The sequence below is a fragment of the Ixodes scapularis genome, unplaced genomic scaffold (genome assembly GCF_016920785.2).
Source record: "Ixodes scapularis isolate PalLabHiFi unplaced genomic scaffold, ASM1692078v2 PGA_scaffold3__209_contigs__length_174095766, whole genome shotgun sequence".
Classification (NCBI taxonomy): domain Eukaryota; kingdom Metazoa; phylum Arthropoda; class Arachnida; order Ixodida; family Ixodidae; genus Ixodes; species Ixodes scapularis.
This window is the reverse complement of record NW_024609868.1, coordinates 144,221,615-144,237,086: the sequence shown is the minus strand read 5'-3', so window position 1 is coordinate 144,237,086 and position 15,472 is coordinate 144,221,615. Positions and strand designations below refer to the sequence as shown.

General features: G+C 43.8%; 1 protein-coding gene across 1 annotated transcript in view; it reads left to right on the top strand.

The window, feature by feature from the left end:
• Positions 1-15,266, top strand: part of LOC115324825 (nose resistant to fluoxetine protein 6) — an 80,252-nt gene extending 64,986 nt beyond the window's left edge. Inside the window, 2 exon segments of the mRNA XM_042292901.1 lie at positions 11,490-11,632; positions 14,988-15,266. Coding sequence (XP_042148835.1) covers positions 11,490-11,632; positions 14,988-15,266 — 422 coding nt within the window.
• Positions 15,267-15,472: the final 206 nt, after the last annotated feature.

Below are 15,472 nucleotides of genomic sequence, written 5' to 3'. Positions count from 1 at the left end.
ATTTAAATTTTTTTCTCAGTTGCTAGCTCTTCCCATTAGAATCCCGCCCACTAGTCTCAACATTAACGATATTATATGAATTCTTCTTCGTTAAATTCTAGAGTTAGCAACGTGCAGTGTCTTAGTTATGATAAGTTAAAAAATTACTTTATTAATGTCCCAATTGAAAGCAGATCGAAATATTCGGAGAATATAGCTGATTACGGTAAAGGGGACTTTGTAATTATTTACAATGAACTTTTTACTTTTTGCTGATGACACCTTACCTGAATTTTTGTATTTAAAAATCGGGTTCCGCGTCTCACAAATGTCTTAATACCCTTACAAAATATCTCGGGTTTTGCGCAGTTTTCGTGGTTCACAAACACACAAAAAAATTCGTAACAGTAAAAATAAAAAAAAAATTATGAACCGCTCATTTTCCAGAACTCGACGCTAAATGGCGTCATTATCCCGATAACGTTGATACTTACAGAAAAGTTTCTGCAGAAGTGAAAGATACTTATCTTTAAAAACACCTACCCTCCTTGTTAGCAAACAACCAAAGGCACTTCTGGAATATTATTAACTGTTAAAAATCATAATGAAAAGTCCTTAGTATATATGTTTGATCATTTGGGAGGCACAGTGTCTTGTTAGTGACAGCATCGGTTTTTAATCTCGCACTTTTCGATTCATTTTCGGACGCTTCTTCGTCCCCTTTATCGCCATTAAAACATAGTGAAATAATACCTATTACCGTGTTGTATTTGATATTCCTTGAATTATCAGCGTCAATATAAATTTAAAATTATCTTGTTCAGCAAAGGATCGACACTATAAAATCTAAATTCTTAAAAATGCTATACAAAATTCCGACATATTACTTGGGGAAATACTCAAAACTATCATGATCTAGATTCTTTACCCAAAGACTAAAAGGTTGAAAAGGTACTACAGACACAAAAATGCGGCGATAAGCATCGTAATTTTAATTAAACATGTCTAACCAGCGATTTCTGCAAACGTCTAGAACACGTCATAGACTCACATCTTGCCAACTGTCGGGGAATCGAGTCATTTTTGTTCACCTGCGCAACACGGTTTCCGGAAATCATTTGTGTGAAACTCAGCTACTAACATTTATTCACCACCTTTCAATTAATTCTTGATCGTATTTACCAGGCTGATTGCATATTTCTCGGTTTCACCAAGTTTTTTTATAAGGTATCATATGGCCTACTGCTTCATAAGTTAAGCTCACAAAACCTTGAATTGAGTGTAATTTTTGAAGGTGTGCCTTTTTATTTAACCGGTCACAATTTGTATTCGTAAATGATACTTTCTCACCTTTAGTCTTTCTGGTGTTCATTGTCCTTCGAGGTTTTGTACAGGGTCTTCTTTTTATGTACAGGGTGTCAAAAAAAAAATTGCACGGTTTTTTTATTGCTAAAATAAGCTAGGCATCGCCGAAGGATCATTCTCCGCCCCAAAAAAGTGCTAGAGGTAACAACCAGATGCCGAATTTTCAGCTCGATCCGATACCTTACTCAAAAGTTATTACTTATTTTCTAAAAATTTCAATGAGAAAATGGTGGCCGACGGAGTTTTCAAATACATGGGGCTCTATGGCACCAGAAATCGAAAACGGACAAAAATACGCTCCATTTTCCCATTGAAATTTTCAAAAAATCACTTATAATTTTTGGATAAGGTGTCCGTTCGCGCTGAAACTTTGGCATCTGGTTGTAACCTCTAGTGCTACCTTTGGGCGTAGAATGGGCGTTCGGCAATGCCTAGTTTATTTTTGCGGTAAAAAAAAAAAATTTAAACTTTTTTTTACACCTTGTATATCAACGAATTACTCGCCCATGTTTACTCCCCAATTAGTTTCTTTTCCGATGATTTGTGGCATACGGCGAAGTGATTAATGACTCTGATGTATTTTTTCAATCTGAACTTAACCGCGTGCTTTAACAGTGTGGCTTATGAAAAATGGAGCTTAGCACTAACACGAGTAAATTAATGAGGGTTTCTTGAGCTTATATTAATGTTTCATATTACTACCACAACCACACTTTTTTACAGAAAGTGTCATCCGATAAATACTTCGGCGTTCATATTTCATCTAACTTGTCTTGGGAAATTCATATTCAATAAGTAACAAGTAATGTCTATAGTATGTTAGGGTTCATAAAACTGTATTTCACATCCGTCCCTTTATCTCTAAATTTACTTTTCTACAAGCTGTCCATTCGCTCTATACTTGAATACGCCTATTCAATTGTGAACCCCGGTACTGAGATATTACCATCTAGAATTGAAACAATTCAGAAAAGTTCTGTTCACAATCTTGTTTCGACATGCATAATTTTTAACTTTAACCTAATAGCTCCCGCCTACATATCACCGCGTCTCGATCACCAATTCAAGATATGCATAGTATCGTGTAAAACTACTAGTTTTAACAGTTCATACCTAGAACCACGCTTTCATGGAACCACCTTCCAGCCTCTCTGGTAACCTTATAGAGGGGCGCCAGGCGTAAAAGTGCCTTAAAAATATCAATATTTTAGTATTGTTTTAGCAGCTAATTATTGAATCCTTAGAGCTTGTTGTTGTTTTTGTTTTGTATTTTTATTCCTATTCTCCCCTCTGCAATGCCGAGAGGGTGTTAAAAGGAAATATGTAAATAAACTCATTTGACATGTAGGAAAAAATGGGCCGCAAATTGCCAATTGTAATATGCCAGGTAGAACAAATGGATTAGAGGTTTGAGGATTGTAGTTAAATATTCTAATACTTGTGTTTTTACTAGAGCCGCTTTTGAGTGACGTCAGCCTTTTGAAATATATTTTTTATTTTTTATTTCCTGTGTCCTATTCATATATATTATGTTTAAGCGAAATTACCTTTTTTCGTCCGTCATGATTCGAAGGGTTAGCCGTAAAATTCCCCGCACATAACGAATTCCGTATTAAAGCTTAAGCCCGCTACGGGGTTAAGATTTTATCAGAACTTTATAACAGTCGTGGATATTACCTCGTGAAATATGAAGGCGTATCTCTATTTCCGTACTAATCTGTACTAAAATCACCTTGGCGTTTTAAACTTCAGGCCCCAACCCAGGCACGCGAGTAGCACAAGAGTTGTGACATCTTCCGATAAACTGAAAAAGAGCTGAACTGAGAGGAGCCGACGCCAACGTCTTCTTGCTGCGCGTATCGGGAGATATTGCCTCGAGCACGACTCCCATGTCACTTGGCCGAATTTCTTCATGTCGTTCTTTAAAACATCATTGTTGGGCTTTGATTTCTTTAAAGGAACGGAGATTGAAATTAGAAAAGGGAAACTCTCCAGCACTTAATACCCGTGTGTTCAACATTTTGGCTCGTTATGTGCAAAAGTCTATTTTAGGGTCGATTTTGCAGCGAACCTCATTTTTATGCACCCCAAGATTGTATTTAGGTGTAAAAGCAGGGATGGGCAGTATTCAAATTCGAGTATAATAATTACGTATTTCAAGTACTTTCGGATATTTGTATTTACTATTGATATCTTTATTTACTATTGATTTACTACTGACTCACCCCAAAACTTTGATTTTTGGGTTGTGTCAGTAACAAAATATGACTACCCAGTCAATATTTTGTTACAGCGTCGCGTATAGTTTAATAAAGTCAAAATACGCAACTGTTTAAACCGAAACCGAAACTGGAATGAGTAAGAAGGAGTACTAAAGAGGAGAAAGTAACCGGAAATCACGTGGCTTTTCAACGTTTTTTTAATCAAAGCCTTTTCGGTCTTTAAAGCCAACGAAAAATTAGTATGAGACTTTTTGCCTATTTCTAGTATTAAGTGTGTGCCTTCGATGCCCCACGAATTTGATTATCTTTGGTGGTTGTGCCTAACCATAGAAAACAGCACGTGACCACGGAGAAGAGAGTGAGCGCGACTCAAACCGGCCAGTTCTCGATCGCCGGTTTTCGAGTGGGAAGAAAACGAATTTCGAGCCGCGAATTGTGATCCGGGTAGTTTGGCTCTCACATGACATGCGCATCTAAAAACTTGGCGGGCAGAAATACCCTTGAAGTTACGCATGAGAAAATGAATTTTCTGAATTGTATTTCATTGCATTTATAAACTCGAAATCATGACGTGATGCTCTCAGAAATAGAGAAAGGCGGCCAAACAATCAAGAACATGAATCATGGCGCGGTTAGAGCGCAATGAGCGTCAAAAAAGAAGGGAGTGCTTCACTGTAGGTAGGGCCGGGCATGTCCAATAACCTTTCTTGATTTTGACGCAAAAATAAATTTTGTTAGCGTCTTCGATTTTTTTACAAACTCTTTAAATTCAAGCACAATATTATATACTAACAAAATTTGCAAAAACGAAACAAAAACACGTTGCATTAGTTTTGTCTTTGAAGCTATGAAGAATGAAATCTGGTTAAATTGAAGCTACCGCGCTGCCGTGAATAGGTCGTGTACATACCCACAGTTGAGAAGTTCATTATTTTTACTGGGCGTAGAAATGAACGGGGGTGATGAGATATAAACAAATTGACGGTACCGAGGTGGACGGCGGCTTTGTAGTTAGAACTGTACGTGCATTTTTCGACTACAGCCGCCGAAAATGCGAAAGGGCCGAAGCAATCTAGAGGTGCTATCATGACGCATACATCGCGGGGCCTGTTTTCAATAGCCAGCGCGTTACGTCACTGTGCATGTCACGTAAAAAAAACGCGATGATTTATTTTGCACATGTTTATTTCAAGATTTTGCAGAGCGTATGACACGGTAGATCTGGCTGCACCTCCACGCGGGGATAGAGCCACCGTTACGGTGGCCCACACAAGAGGAAAATGTTTGATTCAGTTGACGGACCACAGTGATCCCTGTAGTCCGTTTACTCCTTGGATGACAGTGTGGAGGAAGCTACGTGCTCGTTGATACCTCTCTCATATCCTCTTATATACTGACAAAGCCTGGCAGATCGCCATGAGAAGCGTCCGCCGAAATGGAAAAGGTGGAGCGGCAGACAACGGATGACAGGAGAGCGACGTGACTGGCGACCCTCTGCGGCGAGACTCCAAAACACACTTCTCCCGAGCTAACAAGGGTATTTCGGGTCCTCGCCGCCGAAAAAGCTGTGCGCTGACGTTCAGGTTCAATGAGAAATGGCTATTTTGATGTTCTGTGCTACCAGCTCCCCGCGCTCGAAATCTGCGACCGGGCACTCTACGGCTCCGTCGTCAAACTGCCAGGCTCTTTAAGTATAAAGAAGGCTATGCCTTTGTCATTCGCCACGTTATTACGGCCCCGCTGATACCTGCGCGGAGAGAGAGGGCTCAGGTAACAAAAAAAGTGAAAGCTGTTTACAACTCCCTGTAACGCCGAATTGGAGCGCAGCTCTTGAGGAGGAGGAGGGAAGGGTAGTGAAGGGAGGGTAGACCCCTCCTCCTCCTCCTCCTTCTTCTCCTCCTCCCCTCATTCTTTAATATGCTCCGGGGGGGTCACCTGACCTCGGGGGAAGGGGGTCACGTGACCTCGGGGAGGGGGACATGTGACCTCGGGGGGTCACGTGACCTTGGGGGAGTCACGTGACCTTGGGGAGTCACGTGACCTGGGGGGTCACGTGACCGTGGGGGGGTCACGTGGGGGTCACCTTGGGGGTCACGTGACCTTGAGGTGACCTCGGAAGGGGTCACGTGACCTCGGCAGGTCACGTGACCTTGGGTGACCCCCACGTGACCTTGGGGGGGGGTCACGTGGGGCCGCCTTGGGGTAACGTGACCTTGGGATGGGTCACGTGACCTCGGGGTCACGTGACCTTGGGGTGACCTGGGGGGTCACATGACCTTGGGTGACCTTGGGAGGGGTCACGTGACCTTTGGGTGACCTTAGTTACGCCGACGGCGACGGCGACGCCGCTCAAGCCGGAAACGGGCGCCTAAGAGCTCCGCTCTAAAAAGAGGTTGTTGAGTGGTCCAGAAAGCCCGTAGCTTATACCGCACAGTCAGCTTAAAGGTGCGGTGCAACGATATTGTTTTGTTTTAGAGCGAAGCTCTTAGGGGCACATTTCCAGCCTGAGCGGCGTCGGCGTAACCGGGGGAGGGGGTCACGTGACCCCCGAGGTCACGCGACCCCCCCCCCCCCCCCCCCGAGGTCACGCGACCCCCCCCCCCCCGAGATCACGTGACCCCCCCCCCCCCCCCGAGGTCACGTGATCCCCCCCCGAGGTCACGTGGCCCCCCCGGGGTCACGTGACTACCCGCAGGTGACGTGACCCCCCTCAGTACCCTTCCCTACTCCTCCTCAAGAGCTGCGCTCCAATTCGGCGTTACAGGGATTTGTAAACGGCTTTCATTTTTCTCTTTAAGATAAATTATTGCCTCTAAAGCGGTATTCACATGAGGGATAAATCTCGAAAATTTCTTTCCTGCGCGCACTTCACAGGAACGAAAACATCAGGATTTTTGCGATGCGGCGTTACGGCGTCAGCTACGCGGATTTGGTGGAGAAAGGGGTGCTTGGGCGGCACAAACAATCCTTGTTTTACCGAGGATTGGTTTGCTTTCAATAACATTTGGTCGTTAATATATTTGATGTCAACTGTAGAGCTCGCTAAACTCGTCTGCGATGCTGTCAAGCTTGACATTAGACTGCAAACCCTGATATCCCCACCCCCGGCACGTCATCATAGTGAACGACGAAGCTGAAGAGGAAATTGCGCACGCTGTCTACGTAACACCCATCCCTGTGCGGATTTCGCCCCCGTGTGAATATAAAATTAGCGCAAGGTGCGTCGATGCAAGAGGCACGTGCAACGTGCAGCCCTTGGAAATCATGGCAGCACAGCGCAGCATTGAGCTAGATTTCAGACACCATGTTCTTCCCAGCACTGGCGCGCGGTACGTAACTCAAGCATTTCGACGAGCATGAATGACGCCACTTTTCCCAGGATAGAGAGGCTCTGTGTGAATACCGCTTAACCCCCCCCCCCCCCCCATATACACCATTTTATGAAAGCATATGCGGGCGGGTTCATTGCTGTGTTTGTGTGTTATGTACACGCCCTTTCTGGCTGGCCGCAAGGGCGAGCGCGCGCTGACTGGGCTGTGATTTAGCACGTGTGGACGGCGGTTTCTCTGAACAGTAGAAACGTCTTTACTGAAAGTAGCGCCAAGCCCTTTTTCCCTCCAGAATCTCTCGCTCTTTCCTCATCTTTGTGAGTGTCTTCCTTTTTCATTTCGACGCTAGCGCCTCCTATGCTTCCCTTCCGCCTAGCGCCGCTACAAGTGATTACTGGGAAACCTTTGCCGTACGCGCGGACAACTTGTTATGTCATATGCAGTCAAAGCCATGGGCGCTTGGATGCTAGAGTAAATTGAGCGCCGATCAAAACTGTGCACACGCACTCTTCACTTCCGAAATGCCACGGGAAGTTGTACGTCAGTATAGATCGGTGGTTGCTGCGCAATTTCGACTCGCAGCTTTCGTGTTTTCGCTAGGATATGAGTTTACGGTGTTTTTTACGTCTTTGTAAGTGGGTATGTCCTTCCATTGCATCACGTCTAAAGCAGGTACGCGAGATTTGCCAAAATTTCGGCTGTGTGTCTGCTCGGATCATTTGGTTTAAGATCAAATGCAATCTTCCGCTTTATAAACATTCATACAATAATATTTAACAGCGAGACAAATCGTCCTAATTTCATATCCTCTTGAGCAGGCAGGGAATCCAAGTCGAGAAGCGTGCGGACATATTTCTGTGTTGGAATGCGAAGCCGTGATCTTACGCAGCGAACGGAGCAAAGCATACCATATTTTCCGTGTCGCCCACTCGCTCGTTTCGAAAACAGTAGACAGCAAATAGTACCCCTGCTTGTGCATTTTAGTTTTTACCTTTACACGCCGAAATGACGACGAGATGAAAACATGTAGATGAGTGTTATGTAAACACGCTAAAGTGATTTAGTGACTGCGTCAAAGCGGCATTTCGATGACGTTTCCGAAAGCAAAACCCGTGACATAAACTCCATCGAAAAAAAATGTTTTTGACTGGCGGTTAGCAAAGTAGCATGCTACGTTTCTACTCCGACGAGGCTATGCTCAAGTCACGGCGCACTTACAGGGACTGTTCATAACAAAATCCCTCGAAAGAAATGCTCCGGAACCATGGCTTTCGAATATCTGCCGAAGTTAAAAATATCAATGGGTCTTCGTCTTCCTCGCCTTTAAAATTCAAGAGAAGCTGCTGCTGCGACATCATGAACTTCAGGGCCAAAGACAGTCACTGTTGGATCTCATCTTCATTGAAGCAAACAGCCACTACCAATCGGACCAGGATCCTCCGGTGACGCAATATCGTCACCTCACCGCGGCTATAGAAATAAGACGGACCCGCGGACTTACGCGGCGGAGACAGAATGGGACTGACCAACGCAACCATCACTTCGTCATGTTTCATTAAACACTGTCACTTCTTAATACCGAATCCCGGTCTCCAGTTTGTCCGTGCCTCAGCCCTTAAAGGGCCTCTGACACGCCAAAAAAAATTCAAAGTGCCCGCCGGTGCCCCGTGACGTAATAGTGTACCGCAAGGTGTCGGGGCGGTCAGAAGGGAGGCATCGACCTACGTCAATAAATTGTGTTCGCCGGAAGTCACGTGTGTTTCGCTCCTCGTGCTCCCCACGACCGCGCCTAAGACTTTTTTTTTTTGTCTTCTCTTCGAGCGATTGTAGAAACCAAAGTTTCAGTTCCACTAGCTTTTTATCAATGCAGCGTTCGTTAGTTTGCGTGCTGTAAAAGTTGAAGACGAAGAGTCAGTAGATCGACGTGATGGAGGTCAATGATGAAAGCGTTGCGAGTACAAGCCAGTGTACAAGTGCACGCCATCAGTCCGATAGTACAGAGCCATACTGAGAACAAAACAAGCTATCGAGTTTTTAACAAAAAAAATATAGAACGCTCGCAGAAATTAGGATTGTTAGCATACGACACGCCCGATCGCATTGCTGAAGGTTCAGACACTGAGGTCGTCGAATTATCGGATACTCTTTAGGCTGAAGATGTTTGCCCTCTAGAGAATACAAACTAGTGAGTGCACCAAGTACAAGTAAACGCCGAGCATAAAGTACGTGTATTGTCTAGAACATAAGCAGAACTTGTTTACTAGGTTCACTGATCCTCTTCTTCTACCGTTACAGCAACATTAGGCGATAAAAAGCAAGTAAAAGAAACCTTTTACGCTTGGATTGCTCGCGGAGGTGTGGAGAATAACAAAAATGCAAAAAAAGATATTACACGCCGTCGCGGTAGGCACGAGGAGTGATAGAACTCGCGTGACTTCCGGCGATGCCTCCCTTCTGATCGCCCCGATATCTTGGGGTACATTGTTACGTCACAGGTCATTGGCGGGCACTTTCGATTGGCCTCGTATTTCTATGTTTTAGAAAAAAAACTACGCAACTCTAAAGTGAAACAATTTTTTAGTGATATCCTGATACACCATTTAAACGCCTAGCATGCAAAAAAAAATGTTGGGGGGCTTGTCAGAGGTCCTTTAACAATATACACGCGGCCGGAGAATGAGAGGCAGCGGCACGGGATGGCACAAATGGCTGACTTAAAAACCGGACAGACACTCCGCTAATCAGTGGTAGTGGAAAGGGGACTTTGAAGAGGAGGAGGAGAATTTTCCTAGAAGGTGAGATTGTCGGAAGATCAATCTATGGCGTTACTTTCAGTATAGAGGGGCGGCACTAGTGGGATCCAAGTATACTCGCACGCAATGCCGCTGACCAATAAACCTCTACGTTGCGTTGCAATTTCAAGCATAAAAATGAGCATTTCCTTTCAATCTCGACTTCGCAAAATTTGACGACGTAGCTCGAAGTTCGCAGTGCCGGCATAGGACCAACACCGCCTAGAAGGCAAGACAGTAGTACTGATATTATTCTGTCACCAATGAAGGACAAAGCTGGACACAGATTGGAAACGAGTGTGGTGTCAGCGCTCGCCTTCGAGTCGAGTTTGAGCCGAGCGTTGACACTATCATCGTGTCCAATCTTTGACCAGCGTTGGCCTTCGCTAATGAAACCTTTATCGGCAGTGAGGCTCTGTTATCTAGGAGGTGTTGATAGGACCCCGAGTGACAATATTTAAATGAAGATCATTGGTTGGGCCCGAGCATTCCGTGAACACACGATTATGGCTCTTGACAATTAATAGCTCTTAAAGCATTCGGACAGTGACTCGTGTCCTATCTCAGCGCTGAGCAGAGAGAGAGAGAAGTGTTGAAGAGAGAGGAAGCCTGGAACTTAAGCGCTGAGCATGAAACTCAGCCCGTGTCTTGTGCATTGCTAACCCCTTCCGCGTGGCTATGATGAACACTGGCGGCAAATAATCGGCTTCAGATCACGTGGTCGCTTGCTCTGACTGCAAATTAAAAAGGTAAAAGCTACTTTATTTTTTAAATCCTCTGTGCAATTACTTTGCATTGAGAAAAAACAAGTAATGCATGTTTAATAGGTTATCAACGTCAGGGAATCGTTTTAAACGGTATTTTCTTAAAGTAGAAAAATTGTTGCATCGCCCCTTTAAGAGAAAACGGTGTATAGACGCAGGCTGCACTCACGAACGATGCTCAGGATGAGCTCGCCATTTGGTCCCCAAGGAAAACCAGTGAAAGCGAACGTTCTCTCTGTTGTCTCTATCACTCTTAAAAAACAAAAAACTCAGTTCTTCATTTTTTTTTTTTTTTTGCGGTTTACCGTGGCGGCGGATTATTTTCCCTTTGGCGGCGCCACCAGCTCTAGTGTTTTCAATAGGGGCTGTTGTTTAAGAAATACTTCAGAAATGAGCAGGATGGCGGCGTTATACTTTGTGTGCATACGTCCATACCAGTTCAACGACAGTTCTCCGAAAAATAGACGTATAGATTAATATTCTTGTTGAAAAAATACTAAAAGCGTATTCGCAAACGATATACAATTGAAGCAGACTAAACTATTAAAGACATAAACAAGGTACACAAAATATATGCAGCATTGTACGACAAAAAGAAATCCGTTCACACCATTATTTCATGGTCTTTGTTAAAATCTAATCGAACTGGCTATCCAAAGAATTACCTGAGGTCACCGAAATGTTTAATAACAGACCAGCTATTCACCAGGGGGCAACCATTCTAAATAATATTACGTTGACATTCTTATTTTTCGTCATGATACGACCACTCAGGAATTCAAAATACGTATATGGTTGCGACTCTAATTATAAGCAGTGCTGTAGACGCCTCCCCATTGGGATTGCCCGTATCGTGCTTGTCCTTTATTTTTCACTCTGCCCAATAAGTTCCGCTTAGTTTACGCTAGACAAACTGTCAAAAACTTGGCGTTAAAACCTTTGACTCTGTTTATTTTAGTTCTTACTGAGATCAAGAATGAGGTGTTTTGTGTGTCCTTCGGAAAGCACCGAATCTATTTTTTTTTCTTTGTTTTTCAGGTATTCTAAACAGCTTTCTGTCCTTGAAAGCATTTGTTCCTCTGGCCAGGCTGTCCTTTGGCGTGTACCTGATCCACTCACCATTCTACCTCCTGATGTTCCACATCTCAAGGGAACGCATCTTCTTCTCCCATTTTACCATGGTACGTTGTACACCTTGCGTAGAACCTGCGTGCAGTAAAACCTGTGACTTAAAATGACACCACAACGGCAGTAATATAAAAAAAGTAGAGCGAAATCGATAAAAAAATGCAATGCATGTCACAAGTCATGACTTTAGGGAATATTTAATTATGGCCATATTTGCGTGCGCTGCTGCTGAGCGCGAGCTTAATATGAACTCCCACGACGCTTCTGCATTGAGGACCCCCCAACACCAAAATTGTAATTCTTAGAATATGAGGGGTGCTTCCTGTTGCGCATGCGCTCTGAAAACTGCGCGAAAATCTAGTCCAGTGAATACCACCGATCGATGAAACAATTCTAAAATAACAAGACGTCGACCACCCTTCACTATTTTTTTTTTCAACATTGTAAATAATTTATGATTTATTAATGTCTACGCAGCTGAAAATAATTTACATTTCATTAATGTCTACGCAGCTACATACACTCCTCGTTAATTTTAGTGGATAATTATACTTTTTCTATATAGTTACAGAACTGAAGAAGCAGAATCGCTCATTACAAAATTAAATAATAAACATTTGACGTATACACTTCAGTGACTTCTGAAGTTATTGAGAATAATCGCTCACTTTTTTAACAAATTGAAATTAGATGTTGATATGAGATTTCCATACTTACTTTTCTGTAATGAAAATATTCACTCTAAAAATGTAGGTACGTTTATTTTCCAGTCGAGTCTATTTTGTCGATAGGTACAGTTTATTTAAGAACTCTTCATTCGTGAGATGAGCCCCGCCCTACTTCGTCCTGAACTAGGGTTTCTGTACATATCTCTTTTCAATGAACAAGCGTAGTAAACGTGGCGAGTCTAATGCCATAGGAAATAAAAGTTTTCCTTGCACTCAATAAAGTAGTGATAGCATTAAAACTTGGGTTTGGGATGGTACGTATTAATTAAAAAGTTAAAAAGCGCGAGCGAAACGAGGACAAAAAAGGCACAAAGACACGAGGTAAAGCACTGTCTAAATTGCACATCTACAGCTGAGACACCAGACGGCCACTTAGACAGGTTAACTTCCGGCTGTATAAGCATACACACACCAATTTGCTTTTCGCTTTGCCCTGTCCTGCTGCTGTCCTGTTGTCTACGTGTCTTCGTTTTCCCCGTTTTGCTCGCGCGTTTTGAACCTTTCATTCCAATAGTGATAGCACGGAAATATTGACATGCTAACGCCGCTGACTTCGCCCTTTTAATTTATTTGCTTAAAAGCTTACAGCAAAGTGCTCTTTTGTCTTTTTTTAATCCGGTGGATATTCCAATTTACAAAGGACAATCACATAACACTTGACTGTGCCGCGAGCTTTGCCCTTATATGCCTGTTCTGCGTCGTCATCTTTTGATTCATGGCACATCCAACAGGCAAACGCCAACATTCGTGTTGGCCTATGGTTAGTGCAGGCAACGCGTCGCCGACAACGCTCCCCATATCGGGGAGCTTCCGCCACAAGCGTATTCTTGGCAATATTTGTATTCTCAATTAAATGTATCTGGAACTGTATCTGGATCGGGCACATGGCGCCACCGTAGTTGTTGCACCTGCGGTCACCTGCAGAAAAAAACAAAACATTAAAATGGTCTGCCAAACAAATAAGCAAAGAAGCTAAATGAAAACAATCCTTATGACAACGAAGCATAACGTTGTGGCCTTTGAACTTAAGCAAATTTTACTTATCGCAACTAGCGTTTTCTTTATTTTTTTTATTTTTTACTAGCAAGGCGATGGCATAGTTTTGTATTAAGCTTTATCTTATTTCACTCTCTTCTTTTGTTGAAGTTCTAAAATTAAGCGATGTTGTCTCCCTTCCTCATATACGTAATTTGCATGCGGTGTGCGTCTTTATAGTGAATGTGTTTTTTATCTTATACTTGACAACGAGGAAACTGAGTCATCGCCATAAGCACATGTAGTATTCCAGCTGTAATTTTAAGAAACACAAATGTTTCACAGATAAATGTCTCCACAAATACACGAAGAAATTAGGTAGCCACATGGTGGCGGCCATATTACTTGCCCTAGCGACGTTTAGGTGGGGCCGGCGCAGAACTCATGCAAGGCGTGTCAAGCTGTTAAAAAAAAAGAGGATGTAATGAACTACCACATCTCTAATGGAATGGCGTATTCACACCGGTGGTTCACCTACGTTTGTGAAGCGGTTGCGAATGCGGTTCACCAGCGACCCCGTTCAGGCACACCGAGACGCGGTAGGCAGTTTCTCGGCAATCACGACTGATCTCTTGAGACTTGCATCCGGCAACCCTGGTTTACAATCCAAAATCCAATTTAATCTCTGATCCAAAACCAAAATTTTGCTATTTTGGCACTCTGCAGATTTTCTCCAGGTTTTCGCACGCATCACGAGTTTCGGGCAGCAAAAAAGAAAAGACATGGACCCGCAAAACCCGCCGGCGATTCTCCCAACTTCTCTTCGTTTACTGTCCGTTTGACATTAAGCTCAAATAAAGACAGTAAGGATTACCGATGCATCGTCTGGCAAATACAATTTATTTCTTGAGTAGGTTCCCTTTATTCCTTTGTGTAGTAATCAATGTTACAGTTCGAGCTAGAGCAGGTACCCGGCCAGCTCCGCAATAGTGTCTTGGCTACGCAATCGGGCTCACGACGTCTCTAGTGGCCTTCGTGTGAATCATGTGCGGGGTCGAAAGCTTTCAGTAGTTCACGCGACTGCCTTAGTGGGCACAAAAACTGCGATTTCGGTCGATTAGGGGCGGATTTCGACGTTCTACGAGCAAGGACTAACAAGGCAGTGAGCCATGACCTTTGGCACCCTGATTAAGAAACAAAGTGTTACCCGAACTAAATCTCCGGAGTGAAGACCGTTAAGATTACGGGTCTGCTCTTTTCGCGGCGGATTCAAGTGACGGACGTGAATATTACGTTTCTAAGTTGATTTTTCTGCTGCAACGCTAAGACTTAATCACGCTGGACGCCTCACAAGCAACAGGTGCCATCTTGTTTCGAAAGCTACCGACGTCACTTTAGCGTCGCGTTGTTATTGGTTGCACTACGCGGTTCGCAAAAGTGGTTGGGAAAAATCAGTCCCTACGCGGTTGACAAAAACGCGCCCCAACTGCTCGATCACAGCCGCTTTGCGGTTGAGAATGCGCAAATCCTTTTCCAGTGCGAACCCGCCATTACTGTCGCAATGCACCAGTCGGTTTCATAGCTCATCATGCCGGAGGCACTTCATGCGGCCTTTTACCCCTTTTCGGCTAGCACTAAACTGGGTCAGCTCATATTGCATCTTACTGCACACAACTTACCAGGCGTTTTTTTCCCTTCCCCGCAGGTATCGCTGTTCTTCTCCGTCCTGGTGTGGAGCTATCTGCTCAGCTACCTACTCTTCGTGCTCTGCGAGGCTCCAACCGGCCGCCTCGAAAAAATCGTCTTCATGCACGACAGCTTTAAGGCGTCGATGAAAAGCAGCACGACGAATGGCACGAACCCTCAGCATCCCGATGCTAGTCCCAAGGACAAATACCCGAATATTATGCTCGCAGAGAACTATATGATAGATGAAAAAACAAGCGGTTTAAACTCAAACGAGCCGTTGTGCTGCCACCTTTAGGCACAAAGGAAAAGTGCAACGGAACGATTGTATGTTCGGAAAATAAATTATTAAAATTGTACGGATTGGCTCACGCGCAAAGCTAATCTTCGATCTTTAAACTTCCTTACCTTCGTTGGCCAACGAAATACTTTCGGCTATTTTAATGAGCACAAACCATCTGCACATCTGATACTGATCATAAACAAAGTAAAGCACAGAAGGTA